Genomic DNA, 12,309 nt, shown 5'->3' with positions numbered 1-12,309 from the left:
CTTTCTGGGGACTCACCAACCACCTAAGTATCCTAGCTAGACTCTTTTTCCAAAGATTTTAACAGTTGGGAAAATGTCAATATTGCCTGCATTAAGAAGTCTGAACATACTCCAAAAGGCTGAAAAAACAAATTTGGTAAACAACTTCAGAAGACTCCCCTAAATAGTGAGCTTTCTGAATATACTGTGGATGTTTTAGTTTCTGACTTATAGGGGCGCCTGGGTGGCTCAGTTGCTTAAGCATCTTGTTCTCAGCTCAGGTCATAATCCCAGGGTTGTGGGATCGAGCCCCGTGTCGGGTACCATGCTGAGCATGGAGGCTGCCTAGGATTCTCTCTCTTTCCCTCTTCCTTCGACCGCCCCCCCCAATCCTGCATGCATGCTCGCTCTTTCTCTCTAAAATTTAAAAAAAAAAAAAAAAAATTTTTTTTTAAAGGCATATTATAAAAACAAATTTTGGCTTATATTCTACTTGGCTTTTTGAAATATGTTATCCAAAAGATTTTCTTTCAATATAAGAAAAGTAAATGAATCCCTATATCTAATGGTTTAACCTATAGGCATTCACGGCAGGATAATTCTATCTCTGACATAAAGCAGACATTTTAGGAATCTAAATACATCTTGGATTAACTCTAGCATTCTTTTTTTTTTTTTTTTAAATATCTGTACAAAAATTTTATTTTTGTTATTTAAAAAAACTCCAACTGTCAGCTCTGCCACTGCACTTCCTGGTCACGTCTTCTACGACACGGCACTGATCTAAGCCGAGAAACATGTTGAGAACACATTCGTGCCTAATGCACTGTCATAGAAGCACAAGATAAGTGCTAAGAATTCAATTAAATACCTATAATTACTTCATTTTTTTCTGCTTCTTTGTGTTTTAGAGTACATTTCTGCTAGTGCACGTTTAGTATATTTCTGCTTCTACTTTGGGAATTCAACATTTTTCTAAGGTTGTGATTATTCTGAAAGGGTAAAATAGTATTTCCCCACATAGTAGTCTGGGCTGCAAGTTAGTTTGTGCAGTAAATCGGGAAGTTTGATCTTGGCAATTATTTCACTAGTTGACTGCCAGCATCTCTTTAATCTAACACTGCACATGTTCCTAACAGATTAAAATACCACAGATACTCCTCTGAGTCTACTATCCTTCTGCTCCAAACATACGGTGGCTCCTCACTATCAAATGTAAAGTTCAAAAGGCCTCTCAAATCTCTCCAAAAATACTTCCTGCATCCTAAATTCTTATTTCTCGCCATAGCCGTTCTCTCCCTGCCCCAGGCAAAATGAGGTCCTTCCTTTAAAGATAACTCCTACTTTGTTCCTGCCTCTCCCATCCACTTGAGCTATCATCCTCCTCATTTCATTTCTGTCACGCTGATAATTCTTCCCATCTCTTTTCTCTGAAACTCGGACCTTCCCAGCAATCACTGTGCAATTCACAAGGCAATTAATCACATCCTGTCTTTTATTATTTCTTTCTAACTTGTGTGTTTATCCCTCCATGGCAAGATGCACTGATGGTAGGGATGGGACCATGCCTGATGCTCTTCTACAGGATCTCGTCCCTACGTCAATTCACAACATATGGCAGCCTGCCTGTGTTTGATCTGCTGAGGTTACTAGAAAGCTTGTATAGAAAGGTAGTAAGTATGCATCTCCTTAACTTACAGAATCATGTAATAATCCTATCCAAGGCCAGCATTTTTATCCTGAGCATTCCTCTTCTGTTTCATGACTCTGTTGTTTATTTATTCACTGTTTAGAGAGCTACTGTGTATAATAAGTACTTTTATATTTTTTAAAAAGTTTAAAACATTAATCTAAACATTAATTTAGGGGTGTGAAATAATTTTTAAAATTGTATCTGGAGTAAGAGCAGCCAACTTACTTAAGGGACCTTGAAGAGATTTGGCAAGGCATAATGAGAATTTTTCAGGATTACAAACCAGGATTACATTTCCAAGCACATGAGGAAACATGAGCACTTAAATGGTAATGGTTAGTAATGATCAATAACTACCATCTGAGGGCTTTTTTCTTCTAACCATGATTCTGGATGCTGTGTGGAACCTAGGATCAGTCTCCCTTCACTCCACACCAGCCAACTACCATGGGCTTTTCAATTGTGTCAGCAATTTGTCCTTGTTTGCCTGATTTAGGGTTCTCTCTAAATGTACCACATGACTTATCTTTACTTTTAAATGAATTTTCACAGCTTTAGGTACAAGTCTTAATACTTCGAGGGACCGGACACACAAGAAAGACTCAGAACCACTGCTCGAGACCAAGACATAAAGCCTGCTATTAGCAATATACAGTATTACTTTTATTCAACTCACTAAAATGCATAAATTGCAAAATTTTTCTTTTTTTGCAGGCATACTTTTATTGCTGAGAATAAAGAAATGCTAGGACATTGCTGTGCAACTTGCAAAATGGCTCAACTGAGAGGATACCTCATTTCTACCAGTGGTTGATGTCTCTCTTAAGACCTGCCCCCGAGGAGCTGGAGATTTGGAGAGTGAGTCTATTTCTTCTCAGTGAATTTAATTACTAACTTTGGCTCCCTTCAATCTTTCAAACATGTATGTTAAAAATTAAGTTATTCATTTATAGATGTCCAAAACCTTCAAAACCCTATAAGGAAATACTTATTTGAATTACTGACCCTGAAATGTAGGGGAATTAAAAAATAAAAAGAAGGCACTGTTTTGTCTCCTGGTAGAAGTGCTAAGGAAAAAAAAAAAAAAAAAAAAAAAAAAAAAAAAAAAAAAAAAAAAAAAAAAAAAAAGAGGTGCAGCTGACAGCTCACTGGTATTTCCAAGGAAGGTAAAGGGATAGAGTTTTGCTCTGAGGAAGCACAGCAGGTTACAACAAAAAATGGTTATCTCAGTTCAAGACAAAATACCTACAAGTGGCAACGTTAAGGTTAAGAAAGAAATTACCCTCAGGTATTCTACTGAGCACAGAGTGGGCACTGAAAGTCAGGTCTTTAATAGCCCATTTCTCTATCATTAAGTGCTAGTGATGGTAGCAGGCTGCTGAAGGAGAAAAGATGTTCAAAAGCATGTTCTTCACCTCAAAATTAAGATTTAAGGGAGAAGCAGAAGGAAAGGCAGACATACAGGGAGAACGTAAGTACAGCCCAACAAAAAGGTACTTGATGCCCATTAAGTGACAACAAACTTAACTATAAAACAGAACTGTATCTCTACCGCCATTTCTAGACAGTTCCTTAAGCTGACTCCTGAACATGAAACATACTAATAGCTATAGATTTCATTATGTGAATGTATTATAACTAGTATTCACATCATAAAATTATTTTAAATGCTTAAGAAATAAAAGAAAACTTACCCCATCACTTTCTCGATGTGGATTCAGCCTACTATAAACAGCTTCAATAACATTGCGCCTGAAATAAATTATGCATTAGTTTTATTAAATTGCATACAATTACCAAGCTTCTGAGTATTTAAAATACTTTATCCTCAAAAATTAACTGTCATGCTAAATGTTTGCCAAGAACATAGTTTCTACATTTCACTTAGAATTTGATTCAGCACAAGCCATTTGTTCTCATTTATAAAGGAAAGAAGGGCCTTCACCTTTAAATCACATAATAAATTATTCCCTTCAAAAAAAAAAAAAATCCCTTTGGATGAAATTTTAAAGTTCTTCTCTAGTATAAGAACCATCAACTCATCTCATCTTTTGATAATTGATATACTTCTTCTCCAAAATTACTTAATTACTAATTATAAAGGAACTCAAAATTAGTTCTTTTTGTTCTACTTACTTGCCAGCAAGACCTCCCCCAGGAGGCAAATTTGGGATATTTTCTGCAGACAAGATGCGCATGACATGGGCAAGATCAGGCATTCCTTCCTCACCAGACTTCTCCATAATTTCTGCAGGTTTTTAAAAAGAATTCCTAAATTAATGTGTTTACTCAAGATTCAGAGAAAGGGCAACTATTCGGTAGTTATCAGTTTTATTTATTATTAATTTAAGCTCAAGTTAGTTAATATATAGTGTATTATTAGTTTCTCTAGTATCAGTTTTAAAATGTAAAAAAAGCAAACATTACCTTACTATCACACAAGGAATAAAAGTAATATAAAAAGTTATGTGCAGGGGCGCCTGGGTGGCTCAGGTCATGATCCCAGGGTCCTGGGATGGAGCTCTGCATCAGGCTCTCTGCTCAGCAGGGAGCCTGCTTCCCAACCCCCTCCCCCTCCACCCCACCTGCCTCTCTGCCTACTTGTGATCTCTGTCAAATTTAAAAAAAAAAAAAAAAAAAAATCTTTAAAAAAAAGTTATCTGCATACATAAAAGCAAAAACTGGAAGAAAGAAAATGTTCAACAACACGGGAAGAGTTAAGAAATTTTGGTATAGCCACTGAGTGAAATGGTTTGTAGTCACTAAAAGTGATCCTTGTGAACACAGGACAGCTACATGGAAAAACACTTTGACCTAATTTTATACAAGAATAATACAAAAGTTAAAAAGTTATTAATACTGTAATTACCAAAAAAAGTGACAGATGAATAATGACTATATGGAGGAGAAAAATTAGGAATTATTTCATAAGGTTATTCATATTTAATTGAAAATTAGTTGATACATAGTATTAGTTCCAGGTGTACAGCACAGTGATTCAATAATCATACACACACATGACAAAATGCTCTTAGCAGTTTAAGTGTAGTCACCATAAGATGTTACTACAGTATTACTGACTGTATTGCCGATCCTGGACTTTTCAGCCCTATGACCTCTTTGATAACTCAAGTTTGTACCTCCTATTTCTCCTCACCTAGTTCACCTATCCTTCCTTTGGCAACCATTGGTTTGTTCTCCTCACACCAGTAAGTCTGTTTCTGCTTTGTTTTTTAAATTCCACATGGAAGTGAAACACTGTCTTATTTCACTTTGATCCCGAAGTAGTTATGTTCCACAACAATTTTAAATTAAAAAGGCGGGGCACCTGGGTGGCTCAGTTCATTAAGCATCTGCCTTCGGCTCTGGTCATGATCTCAGCGTTCCAGGACTGAACCCCACATCAGGCTCCCTGCTTCTGCCTCTCCCTCACCCCCTCTACTTGCTTTCTCTCTCTCTCTCATAAATAATATCATTAAAAAAAAAAAAATTGGGTATCTGGGTGGCTCAGTCTTTGGGCGTCTGCCTTCAGCTCGGGTCATGATCCCAGGGTCCTGGGAATGAGTCCCGCATCTAGCTCCCTGATCAGCAGGAAGCCTGCTTCTCCCTCTCCCACTCTCCCTGCTTGTGTTCCCTCTCTCACTGTGTTTCTCTCTGTCAAATAAATAAAATCTTATAAAAAATAAACAAAAATTAAATAAAATAAAAAAGGAAAATAATCACAGAACTCGCTAAGGCTTAGAACAGAACAAAACATTTACACACTCTATCTGTATTTACAATTTATGGAAAATACACCTTTAGAGCATGATTATTAAGACATAAACTCCAAAAAATCAAAGAATGCCAACTTAAAGACAACATAAAAGCAGTGTCCTCAGCTGCCACCATGCCTCACGAGGCCCTCACCATCACCATAACCTCCCTCACCACTCCCATTCGACTCTGCCCAACTCCCCTATCTCCAAAGGGTCTAAGAGAAGCCTTCTCCTACTTCTAGATCTTCACATGTGCTCTTCCTTTGACTTGAAACACTTTTGACGCCATTCCAACCAACCCATGTTGTATAGTTCACTCATATTCATCCTTCAGGTTTCAACTTCACACGTCGCTTTCTCAAATTCTTCTCCAACCCAAGCCTGAAGTTGTGTACTAGTGCTACACACACCTTACCACTGCAGATGTTCACTGTATCACAGACTGCAAGCTTCTTTAGGCATGACTGTCATTTTTCAGCCTTATACTTGTATCTCCATAGTACAGGATTTCTCAGCTTTGGCACTCATTCTGGACTAGTGACTTTTGGGGACGGCGGGTGGAGGCTGTCTTGTGTACTCCAAAATGCTAATAAGAAACATCCCTGGCCTCTATCAGGCTAGTGACACCCTCTCAGTTAGGACACCAAATATGTCTGCAGACATTGCTACAGCCAAAGAGAGAGAAAAGGAATGAGTGTGTACGTTATAGAAAGTGGAGAGAGGAGTCAAATGAGTTGTAAGGTAAACAAATGGGGAATCTAGGTAAAAGATTCTACATTGTATATGGGAGCTCTCTACAATGTTTCAACTCGTCTTCAAGCTTAAAATTACTGCAAAATAGAAAGTTAAAAAAACAAGTACAGTTGATTCTTCAATGACTCAGGTTTCAACTGTGTGAGTCCACTTATATGTGAGTTTTTTTTGGTATAGTACACTATAGTAAATATATTTTCTCTTCATGATTTTCTTAATAACATTTACTTTTCTCTGGCTTTCTTTCTTTTTAAAAAATTTTATTTATTCATTTGAGAGAGATAGAGCACAAGCAGGGTGGGGGGCAGAGGGAGAAGAAGCAGCAGACTCCTGCTGATCAGGAAGCCCGACATGGGGCAACATGGGGCAACATGGGGCTCAACATGGGGCAACAAAGGGCTTGATCCTGGGACTCTGGGATCATGACCTGAGCCAAAGGCAGATTGCTCAACCAACTGAGCCACCCAGGCGCCCCTACTGTCTGGCTTACTTTATTGTAAAAATACAGCACATCATGGGGCGCTTGGGTGGCTCAGTGGGTTAAGCCTCTGCCTTCGGCTCAGGTCATGATCTCAGGGTGCTGGGATTAAGCCCTGCATCGGGCTCTCTGCTCGGCAGGGAGCCTGCTTCCCCTTCTCTATCTGCCTGCCTCTCTGCCTACTTGTGATCTCTCTATCAAATAAATAAAATCTTTAAAAAAAAAATACAGCACATCATATATAGAACATACAAAATATGTGTTAATTGACTGTTTAAGACTTTCAGTCAACAGCAGACTATTGTAATTAAGTTCGGGGGGATTGAAAACGTATATACATTTCCAACTGAGGGGCAAGTGGGAGAGGAAGGCAGAAATAGTGGGTGTGTTTGCACCCCCAACCCTGATGCTGGTCAAGGGTCAATGTAAAACCAATACTCTTTCATGACATCAAATGCTGACTCTTATCAGTAAGATAAAAACATATGGTATAATGAATTCCTATGATTAACTTGGGAGGAATTAAGTGTTAGTGGAATTACAGCACTTGATGTTCATCATAAGCCCCAAGGCAAATTTCACTGGACTCTTCACTTCTAAAAGCATAATCAGCAAAAGGAGAAATAAAATGGCAAGCTTTAACAGACTATTTTCAGATGTTTCTCTTTGGTGGTATAATAGACATATTTGTCTTCTCCCTGCCAAAAAATTCCCACACATTGGTCCAAGATGTGATAGTAAATCTCAGGCAGACAGATGCTTATTTTTTAAAGCCTTGTGTTGAGGGGCGCCTGGGTGGCTCAGTGGGTTAATCTGCTGCCTTCGGCTCAGGTCATGATCTCAGGGTCCTGGGATCGAGTCCCACATCGGGCTCTCTGCTCAGCAGGGAGCCTGCTTCCATCTCTCTCTCTCTCTCTGCCTGCCTCTCCGTCTACTTGTGATCTCTCTCTGTCAAATAAATAAATAAAAATCTTAAAAAAAAAAAAGAAATACTTTAAAGCCTTGTGTTGAAATACTTTTTCCTAACCCTAAAAGAACTATTTGATAAACAAGAGAGAATACTTTTCCTTTCCTTCTAAAACGGGAGGAGGAGGGGGAGATCACCTTTCTTACTTACCTTCAACCCGTGATTCCAAGTGCTTATCCAGCTCTGAATCTTTTCTCACTGCTTCATCTGAGACCTTGGGAGCATTTGAAAAGCAAACTAGTACAATACTCATGTTATCTCGACTTCCCTGTATTTTAAAGAAAAAAGAAAGAAAGAATTGTATTTCCATAGTCCAGCAACTTTCTACTATTTAATTCAAAACAGTTAATTACATTAAGCAATTATAGTTTATTTAAATGACCAGAATGTACACACTCAACACAATCATTTCCATTCCAAAGAACTATCTGAAGTATTCCCTGAAGAAATAAGATCTCTAGATAAGGACAGATCTATAATTACTTTATGACTTTTAATTCTGTGAACCTATTCTTACCCACCAGCACTCCACAACCTAAGAAATGAAGGTATCTTCATATGTACTACATCTTCTAAACTCTGTTTCCCACTCAAACTGCATATTCCCAGAGTGGCTTCTGCCCAGAAACATGCTCCCAAACAAGTGTGCACATTTTCACCTAGCTAATTAATCTGCACCAGAGCAATGCTAACAAAATTCTATTGACTTTGACATAGCTGAAAATTACTGATCATTAGGATACCCAAGACACTATACTGAACAATTACAAGCAGAGAAGAAAACAGACTGTAAACTGTTCTGAGGATAAAGCAGCAAACAATGGAAGGTAACTGGATGGCTGAGATACTGTAGTCAGATATAATAACTTTCAGAGAACAGACACTAGATTTTGTTTTTTAAAGATTTTCTTTTTTCATCTATATATCTGATACAGAGAGATACAGAGGGAGAGCATGAGCAGGGAGAGAGGCAGAGGAAAAGGGAAAAGTAGACTACCCGCTGAGCTGGGGAGCCCAACGTGGGGCTCGGGGCTCGATCCCAGGATCATGATCTGAGCCAAAGGCAGACACTTAACCAACCGAGCCACCGAGGCACCCCAAGACAGGAGTCACAAATTGTATCAGTCTGCAGAGGGGAACCAAAACTGCTAACTTAGGGACAAATTTTACTGTTGCCCTGGTAATCATACTATCATAGACAAATCATCTATATTGTAAAAAGTAGAATTATTACCATGAGATTATGAGAAATAAATTCTAAAATTTCTTGTACCTTTTCCTGTAGGTATATATATTACTTTAACTGAGTTTCTTAGAACAGTAACTTACAACACTGATTTTTTCAACCCAACCCCCCTAAAAATACTAAGTCAATGGAGGTGGTAGGCAACTTTGATGGTGCAGTTTGCCAACCCAAGTGAAAAAAGCCAAGATCATACCCATTCTAGTCTTTTCAATCATTATGGCCAGAATCTAGGCAGGCATTGTCTGGTTCAGACTTGCCACCTTTTTGGAACCCACATGGACACAAAGGCCTTGAAAAACTCTTGCCACCACCTCCTAAAATTCAATGTAGCAAAGCTTGAAGACAGTGGAGGTCAGGTCTTAAGAAGGCTTCAAAAAGAATAACTCTTTCCAGAGAGTGGGAAAAAATATCACGAGTATATAAAACCAGATTCTCCATAACTGAAGAAAAAAAAAAAATCAGGATTTCCAAAAAAATCAGGACTGGCCCAAACTAATTTTATTCTTTAATGAAATCCACCAAGACTTTCACAATGACTTCATATTAGAAAATATGCACTGGATGTATGAATACATACAGATATCCACACAAACACTATGGTTCCAAATAGCATCTCTGCCCCCCCAAAAAGGTCAATACATTTTATAGGAATCATGATTGACCATGTAAGTTCAGATCAGGCAAAAGCTTTATACCATAGATATTAAAATTTTACACACACACACACACACACACACAATTTCCATTAGGTTCTTATGTTATAAAAATTGTATCAATTGGGAAATTAACTGAAATACAGTTTCAGGAAGTTTAAATACCAAAAGATAAAGGAAATGATTTACATTTACACCTCAGCTATGTGTGATTCCAATGATGTTTCTTCTATTTCTACATAAAGACAATTTTCAGGGGTGCCTGCATGGCCAGACAGCTGAGCAACTGACTCGGGTTCAGCTCAAACCCAACCACTGCTCCCAAGCTCTGCACTCAGCCCAGTGCCTCCTTAAGATTCTCTGTCCTGGGGCGCCTGGGAGGCTCAGTGGATTGAGCCTCTGCCTTCGGCTCAGGTCACGATCTCAGGGTCCTAGGATCGAGTCCCACATCGGGCTCTCTGCTCAGCGGGGAGCCTGCTTCCCTCTCTCTCTCTGCCTGCCTCTCCGTCTACCTGTGATCTCTCTCTGTCAAATAAATAAATAAAATCTTAAAAAAAAAAAAAAAAAGATTCTCTGTCCTTCTCCCTCTGCCCCTCCCCCCACCCTCTCTCACTCGAAAATCAATCTTTAAAAAAACAAAAAACAAAAAAATAACCCAGTGTGCTACAGTGTACCCAAAGAAATATTAAAAACGAGGGAAAACAGATTGATATTCCATGTCTACAGACACCCTGCAAACCAGTGTGAAGTAGTTCACAGTGTTAACATCTGGTAACACTATATTCCTCTCAATGACATCGTATCTTTCTAAAGCCAGGGTTTTGAGAGTTGCTATGATAAAAAGCAAGTCCCAGGGGCACCTGGGTGGCTCAGTGGGTTAAGCCTCTGTCTTCGGCTCGGGTCATGATCCCAGGGTCCTGGGATCGAGCCCCGCATCGGGCTCTCTGCTCAGCAGGGAGCCTGCTTCCCTTCCTCTCTCTCCGCCTGTCTTTCTGCCTGCTTGTGATCTCTCTCTGTCAAATAAATAAATAAAATCTTTAAAAAAAATAAAATAAAAAAAATAAAAATAAAAATAAAACTTGTGCTTCGGGGTGCCTGGGTGGCTCAGTGGGTTAAGCCTCTGTCTTCGGCTCGGGTCATGATCCCAGGGTCCTGGGATTGAGCCCCACATTGGGCTCTCTGCTCAGCGGGGAGCCTGCTTCTCCTTCTCTCTCTCTGCCTGCTCCTCTGCCTACTCGTGATCTCTGTCAAATAAATAAATAAAATCTTAAAAAAAAAAAAAAGCAAGTCCCATTAAAAAAATCAACGTGATACAGGAAATGAGGGTGGCATGCCCAATAATTCCAAGATTTGAGAAGCTGTGCAGTGACCAACACAGTACCCATATCTCATTAGAATGTAGTCCTTTTCTTATTTTTTTAAAATTTGTTTATTTATTTATTTTAGAGAGAAAGAAAGAGAAGGTAAGGGGGGTGGTACGGGGTGGCAAGGAGTAGAGAAGGGGAAGAGCGAAGAGGAGAAAGAGAATCTCAAGGAGACTCCCCACTAAGTGCAAAGCCCCACACTGTCTCCCTCCCACTCCCACGACAGATCCCACCACTCTGAGATCATGACCTGAACCGAAACCAAGAGTCAGACACTCAACCAAGTGAGCCACCCAGGGGTGTCCCTGTAACCGCAGTTTCTTAAAGAATGAAATAAAAGATTTTTTCAATGTATATATATTATTTTGTTAAGACATATATAGACTCATTAAGTTTGGCTCTAACTATATAATATTTGTATAGGCTAAGTATTAATACGGCTAAGTAGAACTGCAAAAAAATTCTGAGATAGTTGGGTACCATGGGACCAAGAAAGCTTGAGAATTACTACACTATAGACTATACTTTTACATTCAGTCCTTCCCTTTCAAAATACCCAACCACACTCCACTCTAATACTATCTGTGTCTACTTTCGCATCATTCAGAATTATGTTTTCTGAAAACTATAATGGAAAAACTCCTGAGTTTAAAGCTAAGCAATTTTGGGGGGCATATGGGTACATTTTCCATGCTGTATTACTAATCTGGAATGGTGCTGCCTTTGGAAAATAAGCCAAAAAGACACAAAGGCCCTGAAAATCTTCTGCCACCACCTCCTAAAACTCAACGTAGCAAAGATTGAAGACAGTGGAGGTCTTGACTCTTGGTTTCAGCTCAGGTCATGAGCTAAAATTTCCCCTCAATTTGATCCAACTATCAGGTACTATCTTATGTTTTAAAATAAATAAGCTTCTGGGAGCCTGGGTGGATCAGTGGGTTAAGCCTCTGCCTTCAGCTCAGGTCATGATCCCAGGGTCCTAGAATCGAGTCCTGCATCAGGCTCTCTGTTCAGCCAGGAGCCTGCTTCCCCTCTCTCTTTCTGCCTGCCTCTGCCTACTTGTAATCTCTCTGTGTCAAAGAAATAAATAAAATCTTAAAAAAAAAAAAAAAAAAAAGCTGCTGATAAGTGGTACATAAACTGAATTTAGGAAAATCAAACAGTATTTTAAAACAAAAAAATAAAAGAACAATTTAAAGAAACGTGGACTTCTACAATTTAAGAAAAAGCAGGTGGCAAAGTAACATGAATAGGATACATTTCTGTAAAAAATAAAAACAAAAAACAAAAGAAAACCCTATTTTTTATACTTCCCTATGTTTGTATGAATAAACAGAATTGTTTGGAAGAATACATGTGGTTGCTTAACGGGGATGAGATTTTTAAAAAGGACATAAATACAAACATCTTTGGTTTTG

General features: G+C 38.8%; 1 protein-coding gene across 3 annotated transcripts in view; it reads right to left on the bottom strand.

The window, feature by feature from the left end:
* The window catches only part of PPM1B (protein phosphatase, Mg2+/Mn2+ dependent 1B), a 96,875-nt gene that overhangs the window by 23,947 nt on the left and 60,619 nt on the right, over window positions 1-12,309 (bottom strand). For all 3 annotated transcript variants that reach the window (XM_047744167.1, XM_047744168.1, XM_047744169.1), the window contains exons 3-5: window positions 7,779-7,896; window positions 3,809-3,920; window positions 3,367-3,424 (exon numbers count right to left, since the gene is read on the bottom strand). In XM_047744167.1, coding sequence (XP_047600123.1) covers window positions 3,367-3,424; window positions 3,809-3,920; window positions 7,779-7,896 — 288 coding nt within the window. The remainder of the gene's footprint in view (window positions 1-3,366; window positions 3,425-3,808; window positions 3,921-7,778; window positions 7,897-12,309) is intronic.

This window comes from Lutra lutra, chromosome 9 (assembly GCF_902655055.1).
Source record: "Lutra lutra chromosome 9, mLutLut1.2, whole genome shotgun sequence".
Taxonomy (NCBI): domain Eukaryota; kingdom Metazoa; phylum Chordata; class Mammalia; order Carnivora; family Mustelidae; genus Lutra; species Lutra lutra.
Note: the sequence above shows the minus strand (reverse complement) of the source record. Positions and strands in the feature narration are given on the sequence as shown.